The sequence below is a fragment of the Rhinopithecus roxellana genome, chromosome 8 (assembly GCF_007565055.1).
Source record: "Rhinopithecus roxellana isolate Shanxi Qingling chromosome 8, ASM756505v1, whole genome shotgun sequence".
Classification (NCBI taxonomy): Eukaryota; Metazoa; Chordata; class Mammalia; order Primates; family Cercopithecidae; genus Rhinopithecus; species Rhinopithecus roxellana.
The window spans coordinates 102,107,521-102,128,191 of NC_044556.1; the positions used below are offsets into that span (position 1 = coordinate 102,107,521).

Here is a 20,671-nt window from a genome sequence, read left to right on the forward strand (position 1 = left end):
TAATATCCCGTCATACTATTACTTGTAAAGTTTACTTCAAAATGAAACACTCTTTATATACTGCTTTCGTGGAATAATGTTTTTAAACCAGTTGAGTTGAATGTATCTGAGTTTAAATGTCTCTCACACACACACACACATATAGTGTGAGTGTAGAGATATATACATACATCCATCTAGCAAATTTGATCAACTGAATCTCTGGAATAAAAGTAAAACATACTTTTAAAAACGTAATTGCTTGTTGTAGTCACTGAATGATTTTGGAAGAAACAATACTTTCTCTTAACATGATTAGGGATGTGATGGTTACTTTGAAAACATGTTTATGGTTCTGTGAAGCAGTATTATTTTCTTAGATAATCTGTTACCTAGCATTAAAAAGATAGTTTGGTTGGCCTATCTCATTGGTCATATTGTTTTTATCTATCTGAAAACTTATTAGCGCTACTTGGGTCTTTAAAGTTAAGATGAACTTTTTTTTGAACTTCTTGTTGAAAAGAACTTAGATCAGCAAATGTGAATTAAGGTCCAAAATATTACTTGAGTACTCTAGGAAAACAAATGTGTATTTAAAGGTTGTGCCACTGCATGTAAAATCGAACACAGATGAGCAATCCTTAGGACCCATGTCCCTTATGTTAGAAAAGTATAAAAAATATTTATCATATGAAACAAGAACTAGGGTGTGAGTGAGGCTGAGCATCCCACAGACATTTTCAGATCCTTAATAAGCAATACCGAATTGAGTAGTTTTACTGAGTTATGCATTTTCTATGGTCACATTTGTGACTCTAGAAAAAAAGTCTGAAAAAACAGAAGGGAAGTTTAGGCTGCTTTTCTGCTGTGAAGAAAGTTTTAAATTGGCATAGTTTTCTACCATTATACATAGTAAATGTTGTAAGTTTGACCCCTAGCAACGTACGAAGAAGTTCATATAGCATTTAACATCTTTACATATGGAGAATAAAATTAGAAGAATAAAGTTCTGGTAACTAATGTACAACTAGGAAAAAGATTTACATATAATGTCGCTTTACTAAAGCATTTAGGAAGATCAGGTTTTAAAAGATTATCCGATTTATATATGAACCCTATCTTAATGTGAACATTCAAATACAAGGATGATTTATATATTTATTTATCAAACACATAAGGCTTGGTATGTGCACCTTTAAATAAGTGGCCAGCTCCATTTCTGGGGGTGGAAGAGCTGCAAGCAGTCAGAAAGTCTGCATTTGTGTCCTCATTGGGGAGGAAAGGAGATCATGTCTCAAAACATCTAGCAAAACTAAGCTTCCTGGTTATAGTTTACCCTTGACTGGAGCTTTGGCATCCTCCCGCCCCCGCGACCAGGAAGACCGTGTTCTGATTGGCTTAGCTCAGCCATGGCCCTGCCCCAGGGGTGGGGTCATCCTCACCCAAACAGCATGGCTACCACTTAAGGGTGAGAAATGAGTGGGGTGTGCTGCTGTGTGAAATTGATGGTATACTGTCACACTAAAGTATGCTAGAGATGGAAAATAACTCTTAAGAATAATTTTTAAAATAAAATAAGAAACCACCATAGGAAATTCATACATCCTGATATAAACCGTTATTTTGTTTTAGATTGCTTTAATGTAAAATAATTATGCTCTCACGCAAATTACTCCATTTTTTTCTCCCAACTCTTCCTTTTTTAATTTAAGAAAAAACATTCTTATATTGAAACCTGTTATAAATATTTGTGGAACTTTTTTTTAAAGGCTCCTGTGATAAAATTAATTCTAGTTCATAGATAACTTTATTTCTTTAAGGATAAATTTTTTTTTTAAATCCTGTACTAAGTTAAATGAGCCTTAACCCTTAGTGAAAAAAATCTCCGAAAAAGTCACCTTTGATTTGCACCTACTTAGCATTTATAATTTAAGATTAGCCTAATTAAAAGAAATGATTAAAGAAGGCAATAAAGACTAAAACATTAAGTCTAGAGAAACCCTTTAGAAAATAATATTGCCATTATGTTATAATGCATTATTTCATATCAGTTACTTAGAGCTGGAATATTGGAAAGGTTGGCAAAGTTATAATTTCTAGCCAATAAATCAGTGGCAAGTTCTGAAAAATGAAAATTAACACATATATTTTAATATACGTGTTTGTAATCTACAAAGATCACAAATATTTACTTTAGGATTTATTCATTCAACATATATGTATTTAGACATTCAGTGTGTGAGCTATTATGCATGGAGCTGGGGAGTTCACAGACTAGTGAGAGAGGCATATATCCACATACATGCATATACCAGTACCCACAACTGTAAGACAATGTAGGAAATAATAATAAAAGGAATTGGCTACAAAATGCTATGAGAACCGAGGGGAAGGGCTAAATTCCTGCGCGATGGAAAAGGAAACAGAGAAGGTGAATTTTCTGGAAATGAAGTAAAAACAATTTAAAAGCCCTTTCATTTATAAAATAAGATAGTTGTAAAATAAATGTGTATATTTATGCTAGCTTTTATTATTTGAATCAAAAGTTACTCTGTTGGCATACCATTGCAAGTGCATATAAAAGTTAGTGAGGAAATGTTTGATGTGTACATATGTTGGCCAATTTAGTACAGTTTCAAGGAATAAATGTTATATGTAGCTGGGCACAATGGTGCATGCCTGTAATCTCAGCACTTCGGGAGGCCAAAGCGGACAGATCACCTGAGATCAGGAGTTCAAGACCAGCCTGGCCAACATGATGAAACCCCAACTCTACAAAAAAAAAAAAAAAAAAAAAAATTAGCCAGGAGTGGTAGCGCATGCCTGTAATCCCAGCTACTCGGGAGGCCGAGGCACGAGAATCGCTTGAACCCAGGAGGCAGAGATTGCAGTGAGCCCAGTTTGCACCATTGCATTCTAGTCTGGGTGACTGAGTGCAACTCTGTCTCAAAAAAAAAAAAAAAAAGAAAGAAAAAGAAAAAAGTTAATAGTGAATGTAGGAAAGGAAAAGGTGAAAAAGAAAGGACTATTTTTAAATAACATAAGACTAAGGTGATGGTGTTTTGGTTTCCAAGATCCTCTAAAAACACATCATGAAACTCTAGGATACAGTGTCAGAGTTGGCTCTCAGCTCCTCCCTTGGCATCTGGATAGAACTAGTTTCCTTAGAAGGTTTCCAAGTCTTGTGCCATAGAATGTGAAGGCCGTCAGCTCTTGCCAGCCTATGAGTCTTTGATTAATGTGCATAACTACACTTTCTTTTTGTCATTGCAGACTGAACTCTATTGATGTGAAGTATCAGATGTGGAAACTAGGAGTCGTTTTCACTGACAACGTAAGCCTACTTCATTATCACAAAAGAAAATGCACTCTGATTCGATAAGTCTGTGGGAGTTCTGTAGATGGAAGGATGGTTATTTAGAAAATGTTTCAAATACCAATTCATTGCAGACAGACCAGATCTGGAGAGAGAGCCACAGAATGATATGATTAACGAGCCCATCTCTCATTCCATTTCTTTCAATAGCCGAAACATTAAAATGAAAATATATTTACACAAAAGAAAAACTGAGATGCAGATTTGTGAGTATGTTCATTAAGGTTTTAATTGGGCAATGGCATACTTCAGTTTTATAGATGTTAGAAAGAAACTCCTAAATAATTTTCAAAGAACATTAATTGTGCTAAATTTAGGTTTTCCCCAAATTGAGTACATTAAATTATGGAGTTTTTTTTTTTAATTCTCCTTTTACCAAATATTCTTTGGAGACTAAATATAGGGCCCTAATATATATCCAAATAAAATAGAAAAAAAAATTACCTATTACTAAAAACCGCCAGGTGTCTCAAGATTTCACTCTTTAATTTTGGCACTGACTTTTGTAGTTAACATTAGTTCCATTCTCCTATTTAGAAGTCTTTGATAGCCCCCAAATTCTCCTGCCTCTATCCTTACCCCTTCCCTCATCCAGCCATGGGCCCAGAACTCTGGGTGTCTTAGGAGCATTCTCTAAGAGTTCAAAATCATGTCTTCCAAGTATCTTTTAGAACTATAAGCTATTAATACACTATCTTACAAATAATTTCTCATCCAAATGGAAGCAACTCCTCTAAATAACAAGAGGGGATCCTCAACTTTGGCTCCAATGGGCATTTTCCATTCAAGTGGCCAGTCCATCTTAAGTTCTGCCTGCTAAGCTCAATCTTCCATGCCACAATATTTGCAGAGCCCACTTTTGCCCAGATGCAGCTTCTGCCCAGATGCAGCTTATCCATAATATTCATCTTGCTATGTATTTTTTTGTCCTCTAGATAACTTGAGCATGGATAGATCCAGGATAGAGTCTTCCCTCAGACAGTTTTCTGCTACCTTAGTAGGCTTCTGTCCACCTGCAGTTTCATGGCTTCTGTTTGGCCCATCACCTCTCAACATGTATTCATCCTTCACTATTACCGTGTCTCTCTGAAACATAGACAGGGTTACCAAATGAAATTCAGAATTCCTAGTTACATTTAAATTTTAGATAAGCAGAAAATAATATTTGGCATAGGTATGTCCCAAATTACTTCATGGGACATACCTAAACTAAAAATCATTTATTCTTTCTCTCTCATTCAAATTTAACTGTGCAGCAAGCACATATGTAGACCACACATGCACCTTTGGCCCAGCTTGTCATTTAGTTCCTTACTCATCTTATGCCCATAAATTTTCCTTTTCCTCAGTCTTTGCGTTTCTTAATGGCTCATTAGATTAGCTCCATCTGAACATCCCATGGCACATTTTCATCTTCCTTCTCCTCTGCTCCTCCCCTCCAGATCCAGTCTTCAGTCTACAATTTTCTCTGTTAATATTTTTCTTCTTCTTACTACCTAAGCTTAAGTTATTCATATGGACTCCTCTTCTTTCTCCCTCCAAAGCATGCATTTGATTATTTGCTGAATCTTGGTCCTGTTTGTGTCCTCTGTAATTCTCCCTTCTTATCCTTACTTTTGCTGCTTGTTTGGGCTCTGGTAACGTCATCCTGGGGCTTGTCCAGTAGTCTTCTAATTTAATGGCTGTGCCACTTACAATGTTTTTAGACAATAGCTTAACTGCAGCAAGCTCACTTCCTCATATATAAATTGGGGCTAAACATGCCTATTCATCAGAGATCTTGCTAAAATAAAAAAGAGACCATGTGTGCAATTATATTGAACATTGACCAGCACTTAGTAGGTGCTCCAGAAATTTTCCTAAAATGCCATTTTTCATAAACCATTATCCTTCTCATGATACTGCAGTGGCACTCAAGCTCCTGTGGGGTACACAGATGTCCTTTAACTTGCCCTCAAGCCTCTCCAACTCTGTCACACTTTTCCAGCTTGATGTTGCAAAACAAGAACCCGCCACTCAAACCCAATTTTCCTTCCCAAGCAAACTCTGCTTATATCTCTGCTTTTTATAAATGCTATTTTCTTTTCTGCCACTTGACCTCTAGCTTCAGTTCCACATGGTCCTTGAAGTCCCTTTCCTAGCTCAGCCCCCTCTTTTTGTTCTCTGTGAAAGATTAAGATATCTTACAGTCAAAATGAAAGTGTCCGCCCCTTCCCCAAATGGATAGCTTCTGACTCCACCAGCAAAACATCCCTTTTGCAACAAAGACTGTAGTCCCATAAGTAAGAACAGCCACCATGTTTTTATTCAGCATTAGTCCCGGCCCTCCCCAAAAAGTATATTCATTTTCCAGCCTATGTGAATAATCAACATTAATTATAACCCAGGAGACTTCTACAACAGAACCAATTGTATTATTAGGTGTACTGTAGCTTTCAGTGACGTCACATGGTATTTGGGTTTCTCCTAGACTTACTGTGGCTCATGTAAAGTGAGATGCTTGGTTAATAAAACACTTCATGTAATTTCATAACTAGTAGGTCTCAGCAAACACTGATTTAGTGAGTGAATAAATGAAAAGCAAAGAAGGGAAGAAAAGGAGGGAGAGAAAGTGACTGGTTCTTTGGTTGGCTGTAGAGCAAGGGTTCTTCTCTACTGGGGAACAGTTTTGTCTCCTAATGATGTTTGGCAATGTCTGGAGATATTTTTGGTTGTCATGACTCGGGGGAGAGGTGGGGTCGGTGCTGTTGGCATCTAGTTGATGCTGCTTGCCATGCTACCATGCACAGAACAGCACCCATAATAAAGGATTATCTGATCCAAAATATCAATAGCGCCGGGTTGAGAAAGCCTGCTGCTGAATAGGAAGTCAATAAATGTTTCTCTGTTGGAGGATAAATAAGAACAATGACAATTCTTAAAACATTTTAAAACTGTTTTAAAGGAAAATGACACTGACCTTTTCAGAACAAATTAAGTAAAAATAAAATACACAAAGAACAAGCTGATACAGCTAACTAGAATTATAAAAATGTATCATAGGCGAGGCGTGGTGGCTCATGCCTGTAATCCCAGGACTTTGGGAGGGCAAGGTGGGCGGATCCTGAGGTTAGGAGATCCAGACCATCCTGGCTAACACAGTGAAACCCCGTCTCTACTAAAAATACAAAAAAATTAGCCGGGCATGGTGGCAGGCACCTGTAGTCCCAGCTACTCGGGAGGCTGAGGCAGGAGAATGGTGTGAACCCAGGAGACAGAGCTTGCAGTGAGCCGAGATCGGGCCACTGCACTCCAGCCTGGGTTGGACAGAGTGAGACTCTGTCTCCAAAAAAAAAAAAAAAAAAAAAAGTGTAATGTACGAAGATGAATAGAGTAATTATAAGAGTGAAATTGGAGTTGCTTTTTAATTTTATTTTTTAATTGACAAATAATTATACATATTCATGAGGTACCTAGTGATATTTTGATAAATATAATGTAATCAGATCAGGGCAATTAGTATACACATTTTCTTTAACATTTATCACTTCTTTGTGTTGGGAACATTTAATATCCTCCTTCTAGCTGTTTGAAACTATATATTATTGTGACCTGCCATCATCCTACAGTGGTATAGAACCCTAGAAATTATTTTTTTATTTAGCTATAACTTTGTATCTTTTAACAAATCTCTCCCTATTCCTACACCTCCTTTTTCTCCCCGATCTCTAGTGTCCTGTCTCCTACTTTTTACTTCCATGAGATTAACTTTTTAAGATTCCACATGTGAGTGAGAACATGTAGAGTTTAACTCTCTGTTCCCGGCTTGTTTTGCTTAACCCATAACAATAGTCATGCATTCTTTTTTCTGACATGATTCCCCCCCATTTTGTCTTGATAGTCCTTCCTCTACCTAGCCTGGTATATGACTATGTCTGTTCTTGGACACTATAACAACTTTTTTTTTGCTGCTCACCTTCTCGACATTGCTATGGGATTCAAGACATTAAGAACCATCTTGTCCTCAGTAACTCACAATGGCAAACAGGTAAGCAGTTTATCTTTTTCTCCCCGTTGCAGAAAATAAAAAAGCAACCAATAAAGCAGAGAAAAATAAAACCACCCCTCAAATGGCAATGTACATTTTTAAAGATTTTTTGGAAGGAAGGGTCTGTACCTCTTCTATACTGCAGGGAGTAGCAGTTTGAGGGTCTTCTAGGCCTATACTCAAGCCTTGGCTTGACTTTGGATAAATTAATTGAAAATAATAAAAGTACATACCTTACCAGATTTTTGTGAAAATGAAATAAAAACAAATGTATATGCTTTAACACAGCCCCTGGCACGTATTAAGCACTCAGGAACTTAGTTATTACTTTGTTTCTAGTATAGTGTTTGCTCCACTTGCTATTATGCGGAACCAAAATAGTTTACAGAATCCTGATGCACTCATTGTGTTAGCTGTAAAATATGAGATGCTGTATTTTAATGTAATATTTTTAAACTGTTTATCTTATACTCTTTACTTTTAAATTGAGCAAAAAGGATAATGTTTCATATTTGACAAGGTCGTGCTGACTCAGAAGAAAACTGGTCTAGGTCCAGAAAATGCACTTATGTTCTAATGGAACCTGCTTATAATGTTAAAACTTTCCATTATCATGAAGCATATGGCAGAAGTATGCATGTTCTAATGGAACCCGTTTGTAATGTTAAAACTTTCCATTATCTTGAAGCATATTGCAGAAGTATGCATTTATTAATTCATTTGCTATTTTTCAAGTGTCCACTGGGTGGTAACATATGCTGTGTTAGTTATTTGGATTAACAGAATCCTTCTTTTCCAGAGTCTTGTAGCCCAGCACATTTTAAAATAATTGCCTCTCTAAAAGCTTTGAACTGGGTCCACAGTTAAGTCTCCATTATCATTAGTTTTCTAAATTTCAGCACATTATTCTTACATATGTCACTTTAGGTTCTCCTTATGGCTATGATGTGCACAGCAAGTCATGGGTCTAGTGACAAAAGTCTATTTATCTGCCAGTCAGTTCATAAGTTGTGTTTGAGCTCCCAGTATGTGTAGTAAAGAACTGGAGATGCCAAATCTATGTGTGTTTCTACATAAAAGATCTGGCACTACTTTCAGTTTCTGAACTTCGTGGGGTTTCTTTCTTTTTGAGGTATCAAATTTTTTGTTTGTTTGTTTGTTTTTAAGACAGAGTCTTGCTCTGTCACCCAGGCTGGAGTGCAGTGGTGCGATCTTGGCTCACTGCAACCTCCGCCTCCGCCGCCCGCATAACTGGGATTATAGGCGCATGCCACCATGCCCGGCTAATTTTTCTATTTTTAGTAGAGATGGGGTTTCACCATGTTGGCCAGGCTGGTCTCGAACCTCAGGTGATCTGTCCGCCTCGCCGTCCCAAAGTGCAGGGATTACAGGCATGAGCCACCCCACCTGGCCTCAAATGTTCATTTGCAGAAATATGTAGAGTTTAATAGTCCTAACCGGTAAAACATGCAGAAATTCACTGTGGCTTTGTACTTCATTTATAGAAATGAATGAAACCCTCTGTTAAGCTAACATGTTTTCTCCAGATAATTGTAAAGTGATTTTGTAAAGACTTAATCAGCATAAGCAGTCGCAGTCAAGACCATAAAGTTGTGCTGTAATCAGAGAAAGTACACATAAAGATAAGGCATGTTAGCGTGGTAGAATTTCTGTGATGAAACCAGAAATATATTTTCACCAACTTGGTGAAAAGTCACATTTTTAGCATATACATATTCTATCAAAAATACTCTACAATTCTATCATATACTTATAACTATCCAAAAATTAAAGTAGAGCTGAAAGACCTTTCAAACAGAGATATTTAATTATAGATTGAGAAAAAATAGCCTTCAAAATAGTGTTAGTCATTAGCTGTGGTGTTTTTCACTTTGGTCATTGTTTACAAAGCAAGATTTCTCAGTTTTAAAAAATATTTATATTATACATTATTACTAATTGTGTGTCCCCAGATTTCAGGGGCAATACCAATTTCTATTTAGGATATGATTGAAAATTTAAAAATAATTTACAGTCATAAAAACAAAATGCATTTTATTAGGAATGTAAATTGTGGAAAATAGCCCTCATAAAACGAAGAAAGGGCACAGTGGCTCATGCCTGTAATCCCAGCACTTTGGGAGGCTGAGGCGGGCAGATCGCCTGAGGTCGGGAGTTCGAGACCAGCCTGACAAACATGGAGAAACCCCATCTCTACTAAAAATACAAAATTAGCCAGGCATGGTGGTGCACGCGTGTAATCCCAGCTACTCGGGAGGCAGAGCTTGCAGTGAGACAAGATCGTGCCACTGCACTCCAACCTGGTGACAGAGTGAGACTCCATCTCTAAATAAATAAATAAATAAATAAAATAAAATATAGTCTGACAACTTGATAAAGAGAATATGAAAGTAAATGTCTGCACGAGAGGGTAAGAAAGGTGAGAAATAAGTTATGGATCCCATTAGCTTCTAGTAAACATGGCTGTGTTCTCACTAGAGCACTCCCCACCCACATAGATGCCACATGTGTACATTTCTAATACCTGTTCCTTGTCACATTGCTTTCCAGCTCGTATTAACCGTTGGCTTGTTAGCTGTTGTTGTATACCTGTACACTGTGGTGGCATTCAATTTTTTCCGAAAATTCTACAATAAAAGTGAAGATGGTGATACACCAGATATGAAATGTGATGATATGCTAACAGTAAGTTCATAACCTTTGATCTCATATGAACAAAAATGTCTCCTGCTTCTGCAATCTAAGTAATTGTGTATTTATTCTCTAACAGTGCAAAATAGAAAATAGTCTAAACAATAAAAAGTTGCATGGCTCTTTAAAGAGTCAGCAGTTTTCAATTCTAGCAGAACATAAAGGAGCATTTCTGTCAATTTTCCATATGTGCTGCACAGCCTAATAATTAGAATTGCTGAGTAATGTACTTAGAACTCAGAAGAGTAATGTCATCGCTTAAGCCTGTTCACATATCCCAGGACAGCAGGTAAAATTATTTCCCAGAGAACATTTGGAAGCCTTAGTTTTTTGTCACCTTAATGACTTTAACTGAAATTACTACATTTCAAAAGTGTATCTCTTCATAGAACTACTGGTTTTTGCTTTTATATTGAGTATCTTGGCTTAAATGTCTTTTTTGGTTTTGGTTTTCAAAAATCAACAGCTGTTAAAGCTTTCATATTGCTTTATATCACCGTTCTACAACCTGTCTCTCTAATATTGGCAAATGAGAAGTTATCATACATGAGATCTTAGATCAGGAAGGGGAACATGAGACAAAATATATATCACTAGCTGGAAAGAGATGTATCCTTCAGTAAGCTCCTCACGAAAATACCTACATCATTTGTGTTGGGGATGTAGGTATAGAGGCTGATATAATGATACATAAATTACTCTAGAAAAAATAGCCCAAAAGAGTGGTGAGAGACAATGGCCATTATTACAAAGACTAACAATTAAGATAATTTTATACTAAAGAATGACAAATCAGTGGGACAGAGTGGTTCAGAAACAGATGCAAATACTCATGGAAATTAAAAGATGATAAAGATAGCTTTTGAAGTAAGGAAATGAAAAATAATTTAATAAATGACATTAGTACCATGGAAAAGCTGTTTGGGGGAAAATGATAAAAATGGATACCAATGTGGCTTTATAAATAAAAATAAATTCTCAATTGAGCATATTTCAATGCAATAAGAAGGAATAATCACAAGACAGAATTTGATGCCTTAAATAATAGTAATAATACTCATTTTTATATGGAGAAGGGTCTAAGTGTGACATAAAACTCAGGGTCTATGAAAGCATAAACATTATTTGAAAAAAGAGCAGCTATAAATACAGTCATAAAGGCAAATGGTAAAATGAGAAAAATATTTTTAACACCGTAACAAAGGACCAGTTTCCTTAATCTACCAAGTCCTTATCACATCAATAAGAAGAAATAAACCAACAGAAAAACAAGTAAATCACATGACCAGACGATTCACGGTAAAATTTTAGATTTGAAAAGATGCTCAGCCTCTGTCAAAGTGAAAGAAATGCAAATTAAAACAATGAAAAAAACACTTTTTACCTGTCAGGTTTGCAAAGTATTCACATTTGTTAAAACCCATAGTTGGTGAATTGATGGGAAAAAATCAGCATTTTCATGACTCTGGTTGGGAATTTGAATTGACAACAATTTTAGAGAAGTTTTGTGATACCTATCAAATTTTTAAGTATATATATCTTTTGACCTTTTAATTCCACTGCTAGTAATTTACCTAAAGGTTTACTCACAACTAAGCCTCTGTATGTTCAAGGACATCAGCTGCCCTCACAAGCTAGGAATAATCTAAATGATCATTAGTAGTGTCCTGATTAAGTCAATTATGATAAATCTGTAACAAATATGCATCTGTTTGAAAATGAGAGAAATTCATATATACAGATATGGAGAGACAGACACACAAATTACATTGTAATTAAATTACGTTTAATTTAAAAAAACAAGATCTTGATCAGTATGATAGGATCCTAATTGTGTGAAATGATATATACACAATAATTCATATTTTTGATATGCTAGAATATGCATAACATATTTCTGGAGGGATTTATTCATAGGACACTGTGAACAAGGATTCCTGCCGGGGTAGGACCATAGATCACAGGAGAAAGAAACTTGTTTGCTTTTCATTTTATCGACTGTCTGAATGATTGATACTATTTCTTTTTACCGTAGGTATTTTTTTATTTTTAAAAGTCTAAGACAATTTTTTCCCCACCATGTTATAAAAGATAATCTGCCTTCAGTTATTCCCAAAATTAGTTTAACTACATGCAGGGACTGTTTCCTGGCAGGAAGGAGAGAACAGGACATACAGGTGGCTGACCTGAAGGAATGAAAGGACAGAGGCTGAGGGAAGCTCTGGTGAAACCTGATGTTACGTTTTCATCCACCTCCTGTTCTTGAGCCATTTATTTATCGCCCGAATCTCTTATTTGTCTAAAGAAGTTTTTCTGTATTTAAAATTTTATCATAAATGATCATTAATATAGAATTGCCCATCCTTCCTCTCCTTTAAACAAATATTATTTTATTTACCAATTTAGAGATCTTCGGACAATTCTTTAGCTTTTCAATATTAGGCATTTTGTTCTCTTCCCAACTTTATTTTTAATAAAAAAAAAATTTGAGAATAAATAACAACTCTCAAATGAATTGCAGGTTATTTAAAAATTGGGGATACATAATAGCTTGCTGACATAAAAATATTCCCTTGTCTTAGGTCAAGATTAAATTTTTGAAGGCTTAGAACTTCAAAAAGGGATGCTTTTGATGGAAAATGCAGGCGGGAAAAAGCTTTCAACTCATCAGTCCGTACATAGTTGGCAGCAGAGCAAATCGTATTGTTCATGCAAAAATCATCTATAATTTTCAGTATTTCCTGTCATTATTGCCATTCTGAGGTGCTACGCATATGACTTTGTGATTTCCATGTGCTAGTGACCTACTTGGAGGACACGGAGTGTCAGAGCTGAAAGGACTCTGATGTTCATGGTTGTTCATCCATACACTTAATTCCTCAACTGGAAGAAAATGCCATCCCAGTTACAAATCCAGTCTTGTAGATTTTTTTTTTTTTTTATTTATCAAGTGCTTATATAGCACTTGGCTATAAATGATGTTGTGCCAGGTATTATCTCAAGAGCTTTACAAATATTAACTCAGTAGTCTCCTAACAACTTTTTGCTGTAGGTTGGCACTGCTATCATTCCCATTTTACAGATGAGGAAACTGAGCTACCAAGAATTTGAGTAACTTGTCATAAGTCACACAGTTAGGAAGAGGTGACACTCTTCAACCGGTGCTCTTAAGTTACACTACCTCACAGATAGTAACTTCATTAATGCTTCTGTTACTAATTTGAGTGATGTTTTTATACCAGGCACTTGTTAAGGATAAAGTCTGAGTATGTACAGTCCCTGCCCTCATGGAACTTGCATGGTAAGCACCTTTATAGCAATTCTGCTAAGCTCATTCTTTTTCCTAGAATCTTCCAAGAAAAGAATGCCCCCAGAAATTCCAGAAGTTTTGGAAAACCTTGTGGATCAGTATTCCTGTTACATACAGAACATTTAATATACTGTACAAAAATAGTGGATTCAACATCACTGTTCAAATATTGCAACTGAGAAGTTGCTTTAGATGGCTACTAGACAGGGAAATAAAAATAACTTTTTAATGTCACATCATACTAGAGTGGAAGATATTGATATAGACACAATTTATGTGCCTTAATACTTGAGATCCATTTTAGTCATCATAAGTTGGCATGACTGAGATGCAATACTTACCTTTGATACTCTTCTTCTCTGATTAATTGCTGGACGAATAATTCATGCACCTTGCCTGGAGCTCTTCCCTGACTGCCTATCACCCCCTGATTTGGCCCACCTGTCTGCTTCTTAAAACCATCTCCTATCCTTCCTGTTGCTGCTTTTCTCACACCGCAAAGCAGAGAAAAATGTATAATTTTTTTTTAAAAAACTTAACAGCAACTATAAGAAAACTGGGTTCACTGCAATAAGACTGACTAGTGATGACTCTCATCAGAGTCACTAACATGCAACACTTTGCCCCTCCTCCCACACCTATTCATTCATTCCAGGCCTAGGACTGAAGATGTGTCAAGGATCCTTCATCTCCTCTCCCATGTGCTGCCTTTAATATCAGCCACGCTCACAGCCTCTCTACCCTGTGACCCTGAAGGCAGGAGGGGAGTGGGAGGCCAGGAAAGGCTACATGGCACAATGCAGAAGGTAGTAGCAGCAGGTACATTGCCTGCAGTGACTTCCAAGAAATTCAGTACTATTCTAGGACAAACAAACACCTGACAAAATTTATAAATCTCAAAATCTACCAGCGTCAGGGCAGAAAGTTTACTTAGGTCATGTATTCCTAAAGAGTATGATGCTCAGAGAATTGCTAAAAATTAATAGAAAAATAGGAATGATTTCAGATTGTGACATTCAGTGACCTGTGTCAGGTAGTGAGAACAATATGTGACTTTAGATCTCCCTTTTATACCACAGGGAGGCCCCAGCAACATCCTGGTCTCTCCTTTTATTATGCAGTCATCATAGTTGACCCCATTCAAGTTGTAATCATAGGATCCTTAGACGACTACGTTTTGAACCTCACTCTCAGTATGCATTTCCATTACTTTTGTTAATTTTGCTTAGGAAGACAACTGCCTTCGCCTGGTTGACTTTGCCCAATTTCATGGGGCATGAATACAGAAGACAGAGAAACTTGGTTCCAGTGAGGAAATATGACCTGTTGATGTTTTGAACTATGGACTTAACTAGAGCCTAGATTTTCTTCAGTTTGAGGGATTTCTGTCCTCATGATTAAGACTATTTATGACCAGCTCTGTTGAAGGTTTTTATATTTGTACATATAACAATAAACTTACTATCTTGTCTTTGACTGGGGTGAGTATATGTCTTAGATGTTTCCTCCCTGCAAGAGAAAACTCAGTTCCAAGACACAAGTCACTTTTTCATCCCTAGCTCATTCACAATGAGGTGCTGCTGCCGACCAGTCAAACCAGACAGGAGTCTGTGGAGCATTACACAAGCTCATATCCCAGTGATTGTCCCTAAAAACTCCCACATGGGAACGGAGGCCACATTACCTAGATTGACCTTCCAATTGTAGTGTCCAAACACTTGCTTTTGATTTGCTTCTTACTAGTACTTGTGCAGGGGCTTCTTTAAAAAGCCAACAACATTTAAAATATAACTGATGACTTACAGTAGTGCGCTTTCAAAGTAGAGGCTTATTAAAACCAGCCTGCCAGCAAGAAAGCAGCACAGAATAGGAAACAGAAAGATTTAGTTTCTTTAATTTAGTTCTCCAAAGATCATCCTTTCTTTATGACAGTCTCTTGGACATTTCCTTTCACAGGGCGATGTCTATATTCTCTCTTGAGATAAATTTTCCTCACTCATGTCACATTGTATTCACTTCATCCTGAGTTTCTTTGTTGTTTTCTGTGGATCTGAGAGAACATCTTAGGTTTTGCAAGTAGGCAACTCGCCCGTCTGTTTTTCATAATTTACAGTAGGTGGCGCCATAGCTGCAGTGTTAGAGACAAGTCACACGGGGATTTTTTTTTTTTTTTTTTTTTCCAGATTAGGATATTTTGAGCCTGAGAATCTAATTAAACCAGCGGTATCCTGATAGAACTTGAACCTCTACAAGAACATAGGAGGGAAAAGTGAAAAATGATGTAAAGTCCAAGGTAAAAAGATGATTGTCACTAGATAGCCAGGGAGACTGACTTGACATAAAGGAGAATGTTCATCTCAGACGGAGAGGGACCCCCAAACCAGAGGCTGCAGGGAAGGTGTCAAGACTATGCACTTGGGGAAAAATAGCTTTGCAGGCGATTAAGATGAAAAGTATACTCCTAGGGAAATAAACTTACTTGGGTAATTGTTCTAAATTACCTCACTTAATTGTCATCACTTATTTTACCCTACCTTCCCAACAAATAATCTGTCTCTCTAGTTCTCTCTCTCTCCAAATTCTCTCCTCATTTTTCCCATTTTTTTTTCCCAAGATGAAGATCTCATAAGGATTTTCACCAGCAGCTGACCCTTAGTGTTCCCTAAAACCAATAGAAACTATGATCAACCTCAGAATGAATCCGTTTAGGAGATGGATGAGGGAGGGAAGCTGCAGACAATAACGTCTTAGGAATCAACAACTTCCTCTTCTCAATTTTTGTAGGACCAGGCACCTTCCTAACTCATTACTCAGATTGTCTGAAAGAAGCTTATCTTTTTGTCTCACAGAATTACTTCTTTCCACTTCCGGCCCTCGTTATCAGGTTTAGGCTGATTCTATGAAAAGAAAGGTGGATAAAAGGATTTTCAGTTGCAGCGGGATAATTTGGTAGCTGACAGTCTGACAGCCATGTATTAGAAGTTATTCACCACATACCTCCTATTCCAACACCACAGCCAACTACATACAATTGTCTAGGGCTGACCAGGTAGTAAAGGATGTGGCTGGGAAAATCAGTATCAACATCCCACAGGTGAACTGTACATTTTATTCTTTTTAAATGTGGTAATTTATTAAGCCTAAATAATCAAATGCACAAGACTGTCTTTTCAGCATGACTGTTAAGTCCACTGTTGCTCTCTGCTGGCATCCCTTCATCACAGTGCATAAAACTGATGTAAAATGAAGGAGAGCAGTGAGGAAGGGTATTTCCAGGAAAGGTTGGTTAGATGACTGACAAGGGATCTGCAAAGAAGGAAACATTTTCCTTGGTAATTTAGCCTCATTCCATGGTCCTATCTTCAACATTACATGTCTAGAAATTACAAGTGAATCATCCTTTTGGGGACAGACTCACATTAACCAGTATTACATAAGTCTGATGTATGAGTCAGAATACCAACATGCTACTCATTAAGAGTTCATGTAACAAGTTGTCTCTTCCCTAGACAAACACCTATATGGGAAGCCAAATTATAACCCAAGACCTAACGACTCCCAAGTACAAGACCAAGAGTCTTGGTCAGCAGGAATCACCAAGAGGAACTGATGGATGATCAGTTCATCCATCAGTTGCTGGGTGATCTCAGCCACTAGTACTGTCACACACAGTTCCTCAAACAAGCAGGGATGGAGAGCTAGGACCTTCCAAGACCTGGACTGGGAACTGCACAATCCACTGTTGGCTCATTGTGGGGATTGGAATGGGGACCCAAGGGACCAGAACTTGACATGGAGGAGTACCAGTCCAGAGCCAGGTATACTCTCCAAACTGAGTCCTCAGAGAAATCCCTGGAGGGGAGATGCAAGCACAAAGCTACTTGTGAAGTCAAGGAAACATGAGCAATGGGAAAGATGGTCTAACTAAAGGGGAAAGAAGCTGCATTAACTACTCTTTATTGATTTCCTGTAGTCACAATTAAATACAAATGAAGACACAGATTTGGAGAAAAGCAATCCAGGCTGGGCGTGGTGATTCACGCCTGTAATCCGACCACTTTGGGAGGCCAAGGCAGGCGGATCACCTGAGGTCAGGAGTTCAAGACCAGCCTGGCCGACATGGCGAAACCCCATCCCTACTAAAAATACAAAAATTAGCTTGGCATGGTGGCAGGCACCTGTAATCCCAGCTACTCGGGAGGCTGAGGCAGGAGAATCACTTGAACCCGGGAGGCGGAGGTTGCAGTGAGTGGAGAATGCCCCATTGTACTCTAGCCTGGGAGACAGAGCAAGACTCCATCAAAAAAAAAAAGGCAATCCAATTCTTACTTAATAAAAATAAGAAATGTGTGGTAAAACAAATGCAAACAGTATGCCTCAGGATATGGTGAAAATAGTTTCCCCTTCTCACAGATTCACTATTAGCAGTTTCAAGCACCAAGCTTTGAGAAACTACAGCAGTGGCTTCAGGATTGTTTTTTTTTTTTTAAGTGATGGATGGTCTGTAAGATTTTACTTCCGGAGATTGATTCATTAGGTAGTACCAGGAACCCAGAATGTTGCCACATCCAGGAGGCTCTGAGATGAGGTTAAGTTTAGACCCCATCAGGCTAATCTGGCTCTAAGGATCTCCTGGGCCTTTCTGCAAAAGAGACCCCTAACCTGGGCTCCAGACCAGATCTTTGGTGGGCACGGGCTGAGCTGGCCTTCTAATGCTGTTTATTATATGCCAGGCTGAGTCTACGACCATACCACCCTGAACGTGCCCAATCTCATCCTTGTATGCCAGGCTGATAAAACATTTCCAAATTTAAATTTGGAAATTTAAATTTCCAAATTTTTACACATTTAATTCTGTTCCCTAAATTCCAGCCATCTAACCCAGGAGACTTTTTCTCCTCTGCATCTGACAGATCCATCAGCTGTTGAACTCAGAGTTGAACTGTGAGCATTTTGGTATCACCTTGTTGGCTGCTCTTTGCCTACACATTGTGCTTTTTCAAGTGTCCTGAGAATGTGAGATCTGTGGGTTGAGGCAGTGAAGGCTCTGTGAAAACAGCAGGTCTTGCTCCTCATTCATCCCACAAATGATCTGAGGACTGACCATGTGCTCATGGTAAGGCACTGGCAACAGAGTAATAACCAAAACATTTCTCGTTGGAATGCAGTCAGTCCTAGGGGAATGAAATAGACAAAAAAACAAGCAAGCTGGATATCCAGGTGTGGAATTCAAGAAAAAGGTCCAGGCTGGAAATAGAAATGAGTGTAATTGGCAGAGAGATGAAACTTAAAGCCATGAAACCGGGAAGGTTCCCCCAAGGGAGTGTCCTAGAAGTAAAAAGGTCAAAGAACCCAGTCCTGGAGCAATTGTTCATGAAGCCACAGGGAGATGAGGAAGATTTGGCAAAGGAGACTGGGAAGCAATGGCCAGAAATGAAGAGAAGCAGAAGAGTGTGGTGTTTCTGTGTTTAGGCTTTTGTCCCCTTTGTTCTGGTCAGCAGCAACTAACTAGGTTTTGAATTGATGGGTGACACATCCATTAAGTCAGGGTATCTGGGACAGTCTAAGAAAATCTCAGAGGAAGGATTATTAATTTAGGCCCAAAGGATGAGTAGGAATGGGGTAAGAATGGAAAAGCCTATTGCAAGAGAAGGAGAATGTACCAGCAAAGATCTGGAATCAGGAATAGTTCATTTGGAGGAGGTATGAGGAGAGTGGAGACAGCGGAGAGGGAGATTTTTAGGAAAGGTGAGTGTGGCTAAATTCAAGGGCCTGATAAAGGAGTTTGGACTTAGCTTAAATGAGGATAAAATATTGGATGCTCCAAGCCAGTGACTCTCAATCCAGCATGACTTCATTCCTCACTACCCCCCACTGCCCCCCCCCCCCCCCGCCCAGGACATTTGGTATCTGGAGATATCTGTTATTGTCACTATGAGGTAGGGTGCTATTGGTAACTAAGGGGTAGAGATCAAGGGATCTTTTTAAAATAGAGTACAGTGCACAGGATAGCCCCTGGCCAAAGAATTATCCAGCCAAAAATGTCACTGGTGCGGAGGCTGAGAACACTGCCCTAAAATGCACTTTAATGAACCCCTCGTATTTTAGCAGTAGGCACAGGCAGCTGTATTTGTTGGTGGCTTTGATGTTTTAGGGTTTAAACAGTAAGATGCTATTTCTTCCTCAGGTCTCCTCTCTTTTTTATTGCAGATATGAAAGTAGAAAAGAATTTCAGCATCGTATTTCATATATACTAGGTGAGGGGAGGGCATTAGTATGTTTTCTTCTAGCTTAATTTCTAAGATTCTATCTTACTACCTCACTTTTCCAATGTCTGTTATGTCCAAAATAACTGAACAATGCAATATAGTCGTATGTCCCTTAATGTGTTCATAATATGATTACCTCATTAGAACAGACAGTTCAGAGCCAAGATACTAGATACAAGACACAAGATACTAGAAAATTTTCCATTTTCTCCAAAGTGAGAGAGAAAGTGCTAGGCAGAGTATGCAGTATACACTTTTGTTTAAAAGACAGCAACATGCAAAAGCTAAGTGTTTGCTTCACAGCTACAAATATGGAAACAAAAAGAGGCAATATAGAATGCAATAATTCTCACTTCCAGAGTGAGGATTAGGAACTACAGAGAGAACTCGGGTTTGTCGAGAATAAAAATGGGTCATGTCCCTCCAAGAAGTGATACCATGTCTTTTTTCCAGTGCTATATGTTCCACATGTATGTTGGAGTTCGTGCTGGAGGAGGGATCGGGGATGAAATCGAAGACCCAGCAGGAGATGAATATGAGATCTATCGAATCATCTTTGACATCACTTTCTTCTTCTTTGTTATTGTCATTCTCTTGGCCATAATACAAGGTAAGTGTCATCCTCGCTAAAGCTGATAACATCTAGAATTTGAGCCACATATTGCTGAAGTTAATCTTCAAGGTAGGGTAATAACATCAAGTGTTTCCTGGCAAAGCCAAATCAAACTTTTCCTTTCAGTATTTCTTCATCATGCAGTCTACAGGGGGAAAGGTAAAGCGGCATGGAACCCTGGTATGAATGGAAGATACGGTGTTATTTTGTCTTCTTTCAAATAACATAATGGAAAGGGCACTTTCCTTGGCTTGATTCTCACCTCTGGGTTTCAGACTCATGAACCCCAGCTTTACAATCTTGGGTGGATGAGCCATTTAACCTTTAAACTTCTAAGCCAGCTGGGTGCAGTGGCTCATGCCTATAATCCAAGGACTTTGGGAGG

The 20,671-nt window shown here is 38.0% G+C and overlaps 1 protein-coding gene across 4 annotated transcripts in view; it reads left to right on the top strand.

Annotated features, from left to right (window-relative positions):
• RYR2 (ryanodine receptor 2) overlaps nucleotides 1-20,671 on the top strand; it is a 793,619-nt gene that overhangs the window by 758,731 nt on the left and 14,217 nt on the right. For all 4 annotated transcript variants that reach the window (XM_030936088.1, XM_030936090.1, XM_030936089.1 and 1 more), the window contains 4 exons: nucleotides 3,253-3,313; nucleotides 7,236-7,382; nucleotides 9,954-10,088; nucleotides 20,127-20,283. In XM_030936088.1, coding sequence (XP_030791948.1) covers nucleotides 3,253-3,313; nucleotides 7,236-7,382; nucleotides 9,954-10,088; nucleotides 20,127-20,283 — 500 coding nt within the window. The remainder of the gene's footprint in view (nucleotides 1-3,252; nucleotides 3,314-7,235; nucleotides 7,383-9,953; nucleotides 10,089-20,126; nucleotides 20,284-20,671) is intronic.